General features: G+C 35.2%; 1 protein-coding gene across 5 annotated transcripts in view; it reads left to right on the top strand.

Moving 5' to 3' along the window:
- The window catches only part of Fancd2 (Fanconi anemia complementation group D2), an 883021-nt gene that overhangs the window by 77332 nt on the left and 788099 nt on the right, over positions 1-17590 (top strand). For 4 of the 5 annotated variants that reach the window (XM_090413132.1, XM_090413256.1, XM_090413216.1 and 1 more), the window contains exon 5: positions 5644-5696. The exons of the other annotated variant lie outside the window; for it this stretch is intronic. In XM_090413132.1, coding sequence (XP_090269258.1) covers positions 5644-5696 — 53 coding nt within the window. The remainder of the gene's footprint in view (positions 1-5643; positions 5697-17590) is intronic. 5 annotated transcript variants of the gene reach the window in all.

The raw sequence follows: 17590 nt of genomic DNA on the forward strand, positions 1-17590 counted from the left end.
AACATCACTGTAGTCGACCCACTGCTCTCTCACGAATCCCCCGACAAACTCGAATCCAGGAACCGAAGAAGAAAAAGCCCCGTAATATGGCGAGCATTGTCTTTTATTCACCCTTTTGTGTGCTCTCTATTCGATGTGTTTTTTATCCATGAACCCCATCGTTCATGCCCCTTGGGTGATCCTACACTCTCCCTAATCTGTTAGGTTACCCTATTCCAGGTAATCGTTCTGACGTCACTTTCCATATAGGTACTGCCTCCATCACTACGCTCGACTCATACAGATTATACACGATTATTCCGGATTACTACTTATTATCTTTCTGGAAATTTCATAATGTACTAGATTATGAAATTTCCAGAAATTTCCTATGAAACTAGCTTAATGGGGTTTACAAATAACTTAACAATTCCCTTACATAATTCTTACTATTCTGACACAAAATTCTCTGCTTCTCATTTCAGTTATACAGGAATAAATTTCAATACATGGCACATATGGACTACACATTATCACATAACATAAAGAAATTTCTCATGATTATTAGCTGATATACAGGTATCTCCTTAATTAGTAATATTTATCATGTTAAATCCTGAATGAATGATTTCTTTGCAAGATTCCTTTATTCAGGATCTAACACAATGCATTCCTTAATAGATTTTTTTCTTTCTGTCTGTAGTATGATGATCTGCATTTGTATCATAGTTGGTGAACACCTGGATATTTTAGTGGGCCATAAGGGGTTTGAATACTGTTTTGATTTTTTGTTCTCTAAATATTTTTGCAAATTTTATGGAAATAGAGCTAATATATGGAAGAGCAATGAATCCTTTGCTTTCCTTTTCATTAGAAATATCTCTAATCCTGTGTTAGTTAAGCAGACTTGAGACAATCCATTTGTTGCAGCTATTTTGTTTGCAGTGATAAAGCTTCTGAATTAGCTCACTATTATCATATAAAGCAATCAAGGCTAATAAGGTATTCCATAAGCTCTTATAATCTTCCATAAATTTTGCCTATCAACTGAGTAAAAAGTTCTTTTTGAAGTCAACAAAACATGTGATCACAAGTTTCTGAAATTCTAAACAGTGTTCAAGGATATATGGCTTATGTAGCTTCTTCCCTTTCTGAATGCTGTAACTTTTGTTACGTTCAGTATGATCTTTCCTGTTCTTGTGACAATATACCATAAACCAACCAATCTTTCTAAATGCACCTTGCTCATCTCTAAGTTGCTTGTCAAATGAATTCTTTATCCTGTCAAGTCTAAGATATGTAATACTTAAAATTCCTTAGCTAGTGAGAGCCAGGATTCAAATTGGGTTTAATGTCAAGAACATTCTCTGGGTGTCTAAAGTTCTCACACAGTTTGAATTTTTAATAACTTTGCTTCTATATAAGATAGAAACAATCTGCAACACAGAGGAAATTTATTCAAGATTTAAATAAAACTGTTAATTTCTCTGGCAAGCTAACATGAAGTCTGTATCAGCTACCAGAAATTTAGGACTCATTATGACAAATCTCCCCACAAGAAATTAAGAACACTGAATAAAAAATTTAAAGAAACTGACGCCATTACTAATAAACCATGAACTTTTAGACCAGAAGAAATAACGAGACCTAGACAGGTCTCGTTGTTTGCTTCTGGTCTAACAGTAAGCTTTTACAGCCTGTGAAAATCATTGACAGGCTTCATTAGAACTGGGTATTCCTTGATCCCACAGTGGACATGGATGTTTGTGACTGTCATTAGGTGGGAGACAAAGTTCACTGCTAGATGTGAGACTACCACTTAATGGAAGATTGAAATGACTTCAAGAACTTCCTGCTGGTTTCTAGAGCAGATTCCAGGAAGAAAGCCATGTTAATACGCTGCACATGGCTTTAAATCTGAAAGATTATTCATGGAATCAGCCTCAGCGCTAAAAAAAAACTTTCCAAACCTTCCCAAATTTGGGTGCATGAGACTGCCCCAAATTTGGGAAGCTTGCATCTTGAGAACTTTAGCCCAACAGCCAAGACAACCCAATATAGCTTGCTAGGGGGCACCTTTAGGACTCGAGGAATAACAGTAGTTTTCTCCGTTCTGCTTCATTTGCTTTTTGTAGTGCCTGCATGCATGTGTTATAGTTGTATGTTCCCATGAAGACGGCAATGTGACATTGCCAAAATAGAGGAGGTATTTATTAAAGTTTCTTTTAATTAATATTCCAGTATATGTTGTAAATTCCTTAAATAATTTGATAGTCATGTGTTACCAATGTATAAGCCTATCTACAAGAATTACGATCATTCACAGAGATTCTATCGCACGCAAGGCCTGCCAATACGGCAAACTAAAGCTGAAGATATCGAGAAAACTGAATCATTTGACTTTCTTAAAATGCTGCCAGGGATAATGAGGTAATCCCAAATTGTGTAAAATTTAAGCAGCGTTTCTCTTCACAGAAGGCTCTCTGCATTTATAACCCTGCTAGCTTCACCCTACTACGAGAACAAATTACCACTATGCACATTCTCCTAGCCGACATAAACAAACCTATTCGGGCACTAGAGGAGGAGCTTTCCAACACACTGAATCACGACCTTTGGACAATATTGTACGATGGCTCATGCAGCAAACGAATTTGAAAAGATATGAAGTCAGCACATCAAAAAATTTGAAAACTTGAAAAAGGACTTTACCTCCGAATTTCAACAACCACTCAACACTGTAATCAATGTTTCTTCAGTTACTTTGAAGCCTGAGGCACTCAACGCACTGGCACGTGGCCACAATTTCGCCATATCTCCTAAGAAAATACCTGCCAAAGAAATAATGATTCAGATAAAACGTGGTATCCGCAACCTTCCAAACCATATCACCAACAATATCAGACTGGATATAGCCGGGGTTCTCACCAAAGCAAGACCACCAAAAACCAACCTATCCAAAGGAAAATATAAAGCTCTACGAGAAATGAAGAAAAATAAAGAAATAGTAATCACTATTTCAAAGCAGATAAGGGAAATGCCACTGTGGTCAAACCAACAAACTAAAATCTTTTAACTCTAGACCCCCCTCCCCCCTGAATATATGGACTTCCAAAAATACATAAACAAAATGTGTCATTACATCCCATAGTGAATGGCATTGATTCCTCCACATACAAATTAGCCAAAGTGCTCACACACTATACTGGCAATACACCATCAACATAAAAAACTCAGCCCACTTCAAAGCCAGTATAGAAACCTCTCACTCCAACATACTGGCATAATAGTCAGTTTTGACATCTCCTCCCTATTCACAAATGTCCCACTCAAGGAAACCTTAGATCTCATCCAAACCAAATTTCCTCCCGATATCTGACCCTGTTTCAGTTCACAATGAACTCAGGCTATTTTGTTTGGCAAGGAAAATTCTACAAACAGATAGAGGGGACAGCCATGGGTTCACCACCCTACCCACCCTTGGACAACTTCTTTATGGAGACTTTTGAAGAAAAAGCATTAAACTCTGCCCCACAAAAACCTACCATATGGCTTCACTATGTTGATGATATGTTCGCTATTTGGCCACTCAGATACACTCCACTTCTTCTTAACACACTTAAGCAACCAACACCCCAGAATCCATTTCATCTTGGAAAAAGAAGAAAAAACAGTCTCCCTGTCCTACACACTCTAATCACTCGCCAGCATGATGGATCCTTAGTTTTCTCTATTTACAGAAAATCCACCCATACAGGCAGATACATTCACCAGCAATTCCCTCCCCACACACACACACACACAACAATATAGAGTTATAAAAACACTATATAATGGGGCAAAATTAATCTCTTCAGATGACAATGCCCTAACCACTGAACTAAACGACATCCTTAACACTTTCTTAGCCAATGGCTACAACCCCTAAAAAATCCAAAAAATATTAAAACCAGTTAACCACAACTCCCCTCTCTCTTTCATAACAAAGATTACACTAAATCCATCACCATTCCCTATATCTGGGGCACCTCTGAAAAAGTTAACCAACATCTTTAAAAAAATGACCTAGCTTCTTGTTACAAACCATATAAAAACTTGGCATCCCTTATCTGTTCCACCAAAGACCAATCACTTCCACTAGACCTACCTGGAGTATACCAGGTCCCTTGCAGCTGTAAACTGTCCTACTTTGGCCAAACAGGCAGGACAGCAAATGTCAGGATTTTGGAACACAAAGACTACATCCAATTTCACGTACAGCCACTCTGGGCTTGCAGACCATGCGCTGGATACCTGCTACAGAATACGTTGGAAGAAAGCCACGTTAATACACTGCAGCAAATTCAAATATGAAAGATTATTTATGGAATTGGCCTCAGTTCTAAAAATCTTTCTAAACCTCAACAAATTTGGGTGCATGAGACTTTCCCAAATTTGGGAAGCTTGCATCTTGAGAACTTCAGCCCAACAGCAAAGACAACCCAATATAGCCTGCTAGGGGGGAACCTTTAGAACTCTAGGAGCAACAATAGTTTTCTCCCTTCTGCTTCATTTGCTTTTTGTAGTGCCTGCTTGCATGTGTCATAATTGTATGTTCCCATGAAGATGGCAATGTGACATTGCCGAAATATAGGAGGTATTTATTAAAGTTTCTTTTAATTAATATTCCAGTATACATTGTAAATTCCTTAAATAATTTAAGTCATTCCAGATTATGTCATCAAAATATAATAATAAAATAAAATTAAGAAAACTAGAAAAAAGTCTGTAACCTACTGATAGCACTAATGTATATTGTGGCCATAATTAAACTTCCTCTATTCAGAGCCTTGATCTAACAACTGGAATGTCACAAAATTTGGTAGGGAGACTTATCAAGACAAAATAAGGATTCTGTGAAAAACAGATTTGTCTGCCAATAGGAGGAATATGATACTGTACAGTGTAAAAAAAAAAAAAAGAAAAAAAAAGCATTTAAATGGACAGAAATGAAACTGAAATGAACTGAAATGAAAGATTACCTTTATGCATTGCACTTATGATAACACAGCAATAAAACATTATTTAATATCAATTTAGTGCATTAATTACAGTATTACATTTAATGAACATAAGTGTTCTCACAAACTTGTTGCATAACTTGAGCACATTGAGTTACACCCATGAGAAAGAAGACCTGGTTAAATCATAGGATTATTTCACACAGCGTGTCGATTAGATTTTTAGATTTCTGCATGCTGAGGATTATCATTATATTCCAGCTTTCTGTATTAATGGATTTCTATATACTGGAGAGATAAATGCTCTTATTATGCTGCCTCATTCCATAACTGTGTGGAAATTGTCCTGGATTTCAAATTCTGAATACCAGTTCTGTTTAGCTGCATATGTTTTTTTTTTGTAAATGGTAAATCAAACAAAGATGAACTATATTATCTTAAAGTGCTAGCTACTGCTTTGAAGATGGGGAAGTATGTTTTTTGGATCTCTGTGTTAAAATTTCATTACTACAGTCTTCTTACCTTGCTGAATTGTGTAGTCACATTAGCTATTTTTGATTTCTTTAACAACCATTTTTATCCCAGTCTTGTAATATGTCAGAGAATTGGATGTATATGAAATATATTACATATTTTTATTCAGATGTTTATTTAAATTTTGTAGGTCGTAGACGAATTCATGCAAGCTTTACAAACTTATATGGAGGATCCATTAAAGTAAGACATGGCATATGATGTTTTAAAATCTGATACTACTATGAGCATAATTTAATAATCTGGTTAGCAGACCTCATGTTGTCCAGATTTCAGATAAACTTGACAGTTAAATTTTATAATTAAGTAGTAAAATTCATCTGGTAAATAAAAATGGGTAAATCAAATAAACTTTGAAATTTTGTAAGAAGAGAGCTAAGTACAATGTTAGTTTTAAAACATTAGCCTGTAGTTATAGGCTTTATTTTCTCATTATTGTATTAGAATTAGAATACAGTTTTTTTTTCCTTTTAAAATTGTTCAGTTTTTTTGTTCATGAATATTCTCTTATAGAAGATATATAGAATGTCATGTTAATTCAACACAAGATTTTTTATTAGCTTTTTGCTGATAATCTTCATAGAAATTGTTCTGTAATTATGTGCAAAAAAAAGTTCAAATTGATGATGCTGATTGATTAAAAAATGTGGATATTTTACCTTTCCTTAGTAAACTGGTTTATTATTTTTTTACATCTCTGATTTGATTCAAATCTACTGTTCTGTTTCTAATGAAAGTTTTTTGCTCATTTTCTTATCCATGATATTTCCTCAGATCAGCTGATACAATTATTATTAGTATTATTATTTTGCAGGCACACCTCCACAGAGTCCTAAGACTCATTGTGGCAGACCCAAACTATCAATACAATTGATCTACTGTACTTCTTTTTGAAACCACTAACAGACGAAGCACTCACAAGTGACTTAATTCTCATTCCATTCATTCCATTCCATTCATTCACCATCTTTCAAGCAAAAAATGTAGGCTAAAACATTTCTCCTGCATCAATCCAATAAAATCCTTTAAGCAACTTAAATGTTCTCCCCCCTTCCTCTTCACCTATCAATCAACTTTTGCAACCCTCAATCTATCCTCTTAAGGAGCATTCCCAAAATCTTGGTTGCTTTTCTCTGGATCCTCTCCACCACTTCTTCATTCCTAAGAACACCGTGAGCAGACCTGAACACAGTAATCCAGCCAGATGTGGCCATATTAAGGCTGAGGAATAGTAACTTCTTTATCTTTGTTTGTCAGTGTGTTCTTCAATAACCAAGTAATCCTGTGAACTACCCTCGCTACTTCAGCAATATGCCCTGTCAACTTCAGCTCTGGATTACTGTGTTCAGGTCTACTCACTGTGTTCTTGGGAATGAGGAAGTGGTGGAGAGGATCCAGAGATTCATCAATTTCCCAGAGTACAGTTCCCTAAATGTGATATAGCTTATATAATATTTATATCCCAAAATGCATAATTTTCTACTTTTCCATATGAAATTGACATCCATTATGTTTTCTTCATACTGTCAGCCTATTTAAATTTTTCTGCCAGTTTTCTATATCACCTTGATTAACACTAACATCCTATCTAATATTACATCATCAGCAAACAACTGAATATCTCCTTCAAATTATTTCCTATATTATATATATACAAATTAAACAGCAGTGGTCCTAGCACAGTGCCCTGCAACACACCGCTAGTCAACTGTCTTCTCCTAAATTCTGCTTCTCCACATACTACTTTTTTGTTATCTGTCCATCAGCCGCTCTTTTATCCATATCACCATTTTCATATCCATCCCCATTTGTTGCAGTTTGAGAATAACAGAATTTTATGTGGAATCTTGTCAAACACCATTTCAAAATCCTGCATCATCATGAACCCATTCTCATTAAATGTGAGGCTAATCTTCTTGAATGGCAGCAGTCCCACTTAGAGTGATGTGGGCGTATATCAGAATGGGGAACTGGACAATGAGACTTATTTGGGTCCCACAGAAAGTTCTACTAAGGTAGATGTGGAGGAATTTTTTGAGGCTTTAGAGAAAGCAACTGACACAATTAAAAAGGAAAAAAGTTGATCCTTGCTGGGAATCTAAATAAGAGAGTAGGAAATAATTATCAGACATACAAAAATATTTTGGGAAAATTTGGAGAAAAGAGCAAACTAATAATAATGGCAAATACCTGTTGTATTTCTGCTCAGGGCATGGACTGGTTATTACTAACAAAAAATTGTTAGTAATAACAAATTGTTAGTTTAGTTTCCAACAAAAAATTGTGCACAAATTCACATGTAGAGAAGAGGCTAGGAATAAGAAAAGTCTCATTGACTATGTTATTGTTGGTAGCGATGTTTTCTCCCTGGTGCAGGACACCAGAGTGTGCAGAGGATTTGAAATTGGCAGTGATCGCTATTTAGTCCTGAGCAGGATAAAATTGAATTTCATATTGAAAAGAATAACATGTAAGAAAGTTTTAAAGCAAATAAAAGTTGAGCAGCTCTCAGATGTGAACTGTAGACAAAGTACAGTTCACATCCGAGAACTGTACTTAGAAAAAGAAACTACTTTGTAAAAGAAAAAAATACGCAAAGATTATTGAAGGAAAAATGAAAGAGTTTGAGAATTGGAACCAAACCTTGGAGATTCAGTGGTAAGAAAATACTGATTGATTCAACCAGAGAGGCATGTGGTGAGATTGTCTGCAAGGATAGAAAAATCACTAGAATACTATGGTGGACACAGGAAGTTAAAGAGGCAGTGAAGGAAAAGAAGAAAGCATATCTAAACTTTCTTGCAAATAAGCCTGCTTGTGCTCTTAGAGAATACAGAGACAAATGTAAGAAAGCTAAGCTGTGTAAAACTAGCTAAACAAAAGTCATGGGAATACTTTGGTAAGAATATAGAAATAAATATCAAGAAGGTGGCAAGATATTCTGGATGGTGTTGAAGAAGTTCAGAAATGGAGGAAAGAGTGCTGTAAAAGGAATTAGAGATGATAAAGGTGACATGAAAACTTGAGAAACAGATATCCTTGAAGTATAAGATGATATAAACTAGGTTTAATAGGTCATAGATTTTTGATGCAGAATGTTAGGCTAACATTATGTATCAAAAATCTCTGATCTATTAAACCCATTTTATATCATCTTATAATATATAGTGGTTGGGAAAAAAAATTTATCATATCCATGAAGTATGGAGTAATTACTTTGAAAAATTGTTAAATGAAACAAGCAGTGATAGCACAGTGGTAAAAAACACTCAACAGGCATGCAGTCAAGAATACATATCCATACTTGAAGTAGAAAAAGCCATCAAAAGCCTAAAATTGGAAAGGCAGCAGGAATAGATGATATTCAACCAGAAATGCTCAAGTATGGAGGTATATAAGTCTTACAGTGACTGCACTGCATAGTTCAGAAGGCCTTTACAGAGGGATGAATTCTGGATGATTGGAGTAGAGCTCTCATAGTACCCATATATAAAAAGGGAAATAAAACTGACTAGTACAGAGGTATTTCTCTTCTGAGTGTTCCTGGTAAGAATTTATGCAAGTATACTTGAGAAATGGTTGAGAAGAATTGTGGAAGAGAGGCTTGGTGAAGAACAGGCTGGATAAATAACTGTCAGAATCAGATTTTCACTTTACGACAAATAGTTAAGAAATCATAGAAATATAACAAAGATCTGTATTTAAGTTTTGTAGATCTGGAAAAGACATATGACAAGGTGCCAAGAGAGAAGCTATTTAAAACACTACAGTCATGTGGTATCAATGGGGCATTATCTCAAGCAATACTTAGTCTTTATTTGAGTTGTATGTTGGTTAGAATTGAAAGAAGTACAGGAAGATGGTTTAATGTTAATTCTGGTGTCAGACAAGATTCACATTATCCCATCTGTCATTCATTATCTATATGGATCACATTATGAAGGAAAGCGGTATTAAACCTGATATCATAATTGGAGATGTTAATCTCAGCTCTTTACTTTATGCAGATTATGTTTTACTTTAAAATAAATCCAGTACAAGTCTGTAAGATTCCCTGACTAAATTGAATAACTGTTGTAATGGATATGGCATGAAGTTCAGCAATTACAAGACAATGAAAATAGGCAGAAGCATTGAAAATATCAACTGCATTGTGAATGGAGAACCTATAGAACAAGTGAAACATTTCAGCTGCTTAGGTATAATTTTTAGTGAAGATGGTAAATTAAATATAGAAATAGACAACAGAATCCACAAAGCAGTATGTTAGGAAGTCAATTGAATAAATTCATATGGAATAAGAGAGAAATTAGTCAAAATACTAAATTAGCTGTATACAAGACAGTGGTCAAACCAATTTTAACTTATGGATCTGAGAGGTGGGTCAGAAGTAAAACACTTGACCAAAGACTAGAGACTGCTGGTATGAGAGTCCTGAGAAAGATTAGGGGCATGAACAGATGGTATCAATGGAAATATCATATTAAAAATGAGGATATTAGGAAAGAACTTGATTGTCAGCATCCAGGAATGCGTTAGCAGAGCTAATCTCAGGTGGTATGGTCACTTAAACAGAATGGGAGAGGATGAAAGATTAGCAAAACAAGTGTTCTCTGTCGGGTTGGCAGGAAAAAGACCCAGAGGAAGATCAAGATATAGGTGGCCTGATATGGTAAAAAGTGCCTTAGAAGATAGAAATATAAGATCTGATAATGTTGGAGTCTTGACAGGTAACAGACTGATTTGGAGGAAATTTCTAGATAGGAAGTTAGTAATCTAAATTTTTCATGTAGTACTATCATATCCTGTACACCCCTTGCGGGTATAAATGGCAGGAATTTGATGATGGTAATGAGATGATATTCTCTTGGATGTGTCCAAACCATCTCAATATCAAACACGAATTATCAAATGTAACGGCCTAACAGTCTGAATGTGTCTGTTTTCATGTAATTTGATGCATTTGTTTTCACACCAGTACAGCCTTGAAAATGCTAGACAGTGGCTAGTGAAATTTGTTGGCTCTTTGCATTTGTAATCATTAAATCTTATGGTCTTTTAACAATAAAAGTTCTCAGTTTTATCAGCAATATCAGTTATATAGGAATATCACATTCTGGCTTTTTTTTTTTTTTTAGGATGGTTTTAAAATAATTATGACTGCTGTTTAAGAATTTAAGAATTTCTGTTTAAGAATTAGTGATATCTGTTTAAGAATTATAACTGTGATATCTCAATAGTTTAATTTGTATTTGACGTGTTCTCTTGTTTTCTTAAGCATTTCATTTCAAATGCTCCAATTTTCTGTATTTCTTTCTGATTTAGTCTCCATGTCTTAGCTCTCTACATTGCCATAGGTATAATAATGGTTTTATAGCATTTTATTTAGTTTGAGGTTTTTTGAAATGCTGTTGTTTTTCCATATTTTACTTAATTTCCTCATATTAGAAGAGACCATCCTTTGTTAGTCTGTATTTTAGTGTTTGTGTTGTCGAGATTGTGAGTAATGAGACTGCAAAGATATATGAATTGCTTTTCTTGTATACTAATCTCTTCCTCTTTTCATTGTTTTAGTTTTGCTTAGATTGATTTTCATTCCAAAAGTTTTGCACTCTTCATTTAAAATTTATGTTGTCTTTCCAGTTCTACTCTAGATTCTGCAAGAATAATAATATTGTCTGCATATTTAATATTGATATTTGTTAATTGATATTTGTAGACTTGGTTCTTCAGTTATGGTTTTGCATATTTCTATGAGATAGATAGTAAATAAATTTGGTTGAGAGCAGGCAATCTTGAATTACTCCTTTTTTTACTTTGAATTGACCTAACTGTCACTCTGTTATAAAAAAGTTAGTAGATTACTAAAGCATGAATGACCCTTCACAAAACCTGTTCCCTCACCCCCATAGAGTATCATCTCATCCATTCCCAAATTCTGTTTTTGACCAACTTCCAGTACTTTTACCACTGCTCCTGAGAAACTGATTGGTCTATAATTTATTACTACAGACGTAAATCCTCTTTTATGCAAGGGAATTATTTTGCCTTCCTTTGAATTTTGAAGTACCTGAATGTTTGTTTGAATTTGAATGTCTGAAGTACCTCTAATTCATCAACCTTTGTTTTCACATCGGTCCCTATGTCACCTCTGCCTTAACATTTGGATAATATATCCTTACAAAATAGTCACTCAGTAACTCAATAATTTCATCTTCATCTGTTACCTCTCTACCATCTACACTCATTCAAGTTATCCTTCCATAGTTATTTTTTTTACTTGCTACATAATGAAAAAAACTCTTTGGAATTTCCTTTTGCCTGTTTGCTTGCTTATTTCTTCTCATAAGCTGATTTTGCCTTCCTTATCCTTGTACTGTATACAAGATGGCTAGCTGATGTACTGTACATCATCTAGTCATGTCACTTTTCTCCTTATATACCCTCTGCAATATTTTCTTTGTTTGCAGCTTATGTTTAATGGTACTACTCCATCTAAGTACTACTCAATTTATCCTCCTGACCTTGGGTATATAGCATGATATTATTTCCTCCAGATACCCCTTGACTCTATCCCTCATGTATTATGAACATCCTTTCCTTGCAGATTTTTGCTATCTCCCAAATCAAGACCACAGTGATCTCTTTCTCCAATTGGAGGCAATGTAGCCACACCTTAGTTATGGATAGGTCTTCTGTCATATAATAAGATCCAACACTCTTGTACCCAGAGTCCTTTCATTACATTCTGCCTCAAGTAATTATCTCTCAGTAAGTGTATAAATTCCATTTTATTCCTGCGATGTGATGTCTCCTCCTTTCAGTCTAGGTCTCTGAAGTTGTCCATAATAATTACTTGACTTGTACTCATTGTACTAAATTACTGATGGGTATTTTCCATGGCACTCCCTGGCCAAGAAAATTTTATATTTTGTCTTGTTGACCCCAATCTCACACCAGATTGACTCAGAGGAACAGCCATCTGCCCGACTGACTCCTTCTCCTGTTGGCTGCAATTCATCAACAGTAATCCCCTCCTCCCCTCATCCTAACCAATGCCAAAAACTCCTCACTCTTATTTCTTCTGCTGCTAGCATTAGTATATAGAAACTGTAGCATCTCTTTAGGTCCCCAATAACATGTACATCCTAAATTGACTACCCCTTTCAAAATTGTTGCCCGAGAAACTAGATTCTGCAGTTTGTTTTCATTTATACACTCATCACTTCCTGGTGCCTTCACACATACTTGTCTGTATCCACCCTAATTTCTTTAGTTTTCCTGACTTGTGCTTCCACACTCTCACTAAACAAAGCTCTTTCCAGACACCTAACTCTGAATCCATTTAAGTGCAGTCCATCAGCATTGTACAAATCTTTCTGTCCATCATACTTGGGCCATAGGTCCACAAACTCTCCTTCACTCCTTCTGCACAACCCATGCATTGATTCATTAATCATCAGTGTCCTTCTCAGTTTGCCTCTATCATATTGTGGTAGCAGACTCACAAACTTCATTCTCTTGCTCTTCTTTTTTGCTTCTTCCATCCTCCCTGAAACAATACTTCTCATCTCTCGGAATCCTTAGTTCCAGCCAAAACAATCAGTTCTTTCATCTTCCCTTTTAACAATCTGACAGTATTATTAATTTTTGTACCAGGGAAACAAGATTTTATGGCACTTTTGGGAAGTACTCCTGCTAACATAGAATCACGATTAAAAATTATCTGCTTATGCTCTTTCTTTTGTTTATTCTTAAAATTTTTCTTTGAATTCAGACCCCAGTTTGATTGATATCTTGCTGTTTCTGCAGCCTTTCAATCTTGCACTTTGTCCTATGAAGGATTACATGCAAGCATGCTATTTATTTATTCAGGTCTTCTATGTTCTCCTGAACTTCTGCCTCTGCACTTTCAGTATTATCATTGATATTTACATTTTTCAGTCTTTTATCTATACTCTACTATCACATAATTTGTTCTCTCTACATTCACTCATAAAACATTACACACTCACTCACCAGTTTTGCTCTCCTTTCAACTTTTGTGACAACTATATCTCACAAATTTTACACTGGACAAAATCACACAAATTTAGCTCATCCAACAAAGGTGCGTTGACCGCCATTGTTTTGTTAAGCATGGTGCCATACCATCAGCATATAGTTTAAGGAAATATACATATTTTACTTACATCTAAATAACTTAGTCTCTCTCTCGCACACTTATAAAACAATAAATACAATAAATTAACTCAGTATTACTAGCAAAAATTTGAAAAAATTACTTCTCCTCTCTGCAGCATTACAAATCAGTGATGTTCATCAAATATTCTCAAACTTGAACAATTAGATGGAAACATTTGAAGGAGAAATCATTAGGAGCTAATTAATAACTATTTGAGATTAAAAATGAATGATTTTATATATATAAAAGGAAATTAAATGACTCTATACTGAGAATGACAAGTTTAATGTTAAGATACAACTAGTTTCGTTGAATTCAACGAAACTAGTTGTATCTTAACATTAAACTTGTCATTCTTGGTATAGAGTCATTTAATTTCCTTTTTATATATAGTTCTACTGAGTAAATAATGAACATTAATATATATATATATATATATATTATATATATTATATATATATATATATATATTATATATATTATATATATTATATATATATATATAAAGGGGATGCTTAAGGGTCAAAGCTGTATAACTGAGAGGAGACCTCCACATAGCCTTTAAAGGAATGCGGAGAACCAACCAGGGCTTCTGACCTAATGTCCAATCCTCACCTTCTCGTGGTGCAGACTGTTGGGTATCTACTTTGATACTGAATGAACGAGGATGGGCTGGCAATTTGGGATTTAGCCGATAAAATTGTATTCTTATTGGTTAAACCAAAATAAAAAATGGTGGTACAACATGACAAAATTTCATGCCGGCTGGGGCGTCGCCTGGTTAAACAAGGCCCCCGTTGTTTTCGCCAGGGAACCAGGGCGAACATCGAAAAGTCAGCTACTGGAACAAATCTGAAAACAAACCCCAACTCAACAACACCAGAGTTAAAGATCGGTACTATCAACTTAAGAAGCCTGAATGGCAAAGAAATGGAGCTAGCTGAGGAATTAGATAAGTACCATATCGACATAATAGGGGTGACTGAAACAAAAAAGACAAAAACTGGTGAGATCTTTCTGAGCAATAAATACAAAATGTTATATTCAGGCAATGACAATCAAGGAAAAGAAGGAGTAGCCATAGTATTCAACACAAAATACGAGGCTAATCTTCTTGAATGGCAGTCAGTCTCAAGTAGAGTAATGTGGGCAAATATGAGAATGGGGAACTGGACAATGAGACTTATTTGTGCCTATGGTCCCACAGAAGGTTCTACTAAGGTAGAAGTGGAGGAATTTTTTGACGCTTTAGAAAAAGCAACTGACACAATGAAAAAGGAAAAGTTGGTCCTTGTTGGGGATCTAAATAGCAGAGTAGGAAATGATTGTGAGACATACAAAAATATTTTGGGAAAATTTGGAGAAAAGAGCAAAGCTAATAATAATGGCAAATATCTGTTGGATTTCTGCTTAGGACATGGACTGGTTATTACTAACACCATGTTCCAACATAAAAATGTGCACAAATTCACATGGAGAGAAGAGGCTAGGAATAAGAAAAGTCTCATTGACTATGTTATTGTTGATAGTGATGTTTTCTCCCTGGTGCAGGACACCAGAGTGTACAGAGGATTTGAAATTGGAAGTGATCACTATTTAGTCGTGAGCAGGATAAAATTGAATTTCATATTGAAAAGAATAATATGTAAGAAAGTTTTAAAGCGAATAAAAGTTGAGCAGCTCTCAGATGTGAACTGTAGACTAAAATACAGAAAGATTATTGAAAAGAAAATGAAAGAGTTTGAGAACAGGAATCAAGCCTTGGAGATTCAGTGGCAAACTCTGAAGAAAACATTGATTGATTCTGCCAGAGAGGCATGTGGTGAGGTTGTGTGCAAGGATAAAAAAATCAGAACTCCCTTGTGGACACAGGAAGTTAAAGAGGCAGTGAAGGAAAAGAAGAAAGCATATCAAAAGTTCCTGGCAAATAAGTCAGCTTTGACTCTTATAGAATACAGAGACAAATGTAAGAAAGCTAAACAGTGTGTAAAACTAGCTAATCAAAAGTCATGGGAGGACTTTGCCAAGAATATAGAAAATAAATATCAAGAAGGTGGCAAAATATTCTGGAGGTTGTTGAAGAAGCTTAGGAATGGAGGAAAGAGTGCTGTAAAAGGAGTTAGAGATGATAAAGGTGACATGAAAACAGGAGAAAAGGATATCTTTGAAGTATGTAGTAATTACTTTGAAAAACTGCTAAATGAAACAAGCAGTGATGACAGCACAGTGGTAAAAAACACTCAACAGGCATATAGTCAGGAATACATATCCCTACTTGAAGTAGAAAAAGCCATCAAAGGCTTGAAATGTGGAAAGGCAGCAGGAGTAGATGATATTCGACCAGAAATGCTGAATTATGGTGGTATAAAAGTCTTATAGTGGCTGCACTGCATAGTTCAGAAAGCCTGGACAGAGGGACGAATTCCCGATGATTGGAGTAGAGCTCTCATAGTACCCATATATATAAAGGGAAATAAAACTGAATGTGAGAATTACAGAGGTATTTCCCTACTGAGTGTTCCTGGCAAGATCTATGCAAGTATACTTGAGAAACGGTTGAGAAGAATTGTGGAAGAAAAGCTTGGTGAAGAACAAGCTGGATTCAGGTCAAATAGAGGCTGTCAGGATCAGATCTTCACTTTACGACAAATAGTCGAGAAATCATGGGAATATAACAAAGATCTGTATTTAAGTTTTGTTGATTTGGAAAAGGCATATGATAAGGTGCCAAGAGAGAATCTATTCAATACGCTACAGTTATATGGTGTCAATGGGGCATTATATCAAGCAATACTTAGTCTTTATTTGAGTTGTAAGTCAGTAGTTAGAATTGAAGGAAGTACAGGAAGATGGTTTAATGTTAAATCTGGTGTGAGACAAGGATGTACATTATCCCCTCTGTTATTCATTATCTATATGCATCACATTATGAAGGAAAGTGGTATTAAACATGATATCAAAATTGGAGATGTTAATGTCAGCTCTTTGCTTTATGCAGACAATGTTATATTTCTAAATAAATCCGCTACAAGTCTGCAAGATTCTCTGACTAAATTGAATAACTGTTGTAATAGATATGGTATGAAGGTCAGAAATAAAAAGACAAAGACAATGAAAATAGGCAGAATCATTGAAAATGTCAACTGTGTTGTGAATGGAGAACCTGTGGAACAAGTGAAACATTTCAGCTACTTAGGCATGATTTTTACTGAAGATGGTAAATTAAATATAGAAATAGACAACAGAATCAGCAAAGCTGGTATGTTGGGAAGTCAATTGAATAAGTTCATGTGGAATAAGAGAGAAATTAGTCGGAAATCTAAATTAGCTGTATACAAGACAGTGTTCAAACTAGTTTTAACTTATGGATCTGAGAGCTGGGTCAGAAGTAAAACATTTGACCAAAGACTAGAGACTGCAGATATGAGAGTCCTGAGAAAGATTAGAGGCGTGAACAGACGGCATCAATGGCAATATCATATTAAATATGAGGATATTAGGAAAGAACTTGACATTGTCAGCATCCAGGAATGCATTAGCAGAGCTAATCTCAGGTGGTATGGTCACTTAAATAGAATGGGAGAGGAAAGATTAGCAAAACCAGTGTTCTCTGCCAGGTTGGCAGGAAAACGACCCAGAGGAAGACCAAGATATAGGTGGATTAATACGGTACAAAGTGCCTTAGACGATAGAAATATAAGATCTGATAATGTTGGAGTCTTGACAAGTAACAGACTGATTTGGAGGAAAATTGTAGATAGGAAGTTAGTAATGATATAATTTTTTCATTTAGTACTGTCATATCCTGTACACCCCTTGAGGGTACATGGCAGGAATTTGATGATGATGATATATAAAAGAATATAAAGCTTATGCTTACATTAGAAACGAG

This window comes from Typopeltis vanoorti, chromosome 1 (assembly GCF_054136105.1).
Source record: "Typopeltis vanoorti isolate ZY-2024b chromosome 1, IOZ_Tvanoo_1.0, whole genome shotgun sequence".
In the NCBI taxonomy this organism is placed as follows: Eukaryota; Metazoa; Arthropoda; class Arachnida; order Uropygi; family Thelyphonidae; genus Typopeltis; species Typopeltis vanoorti.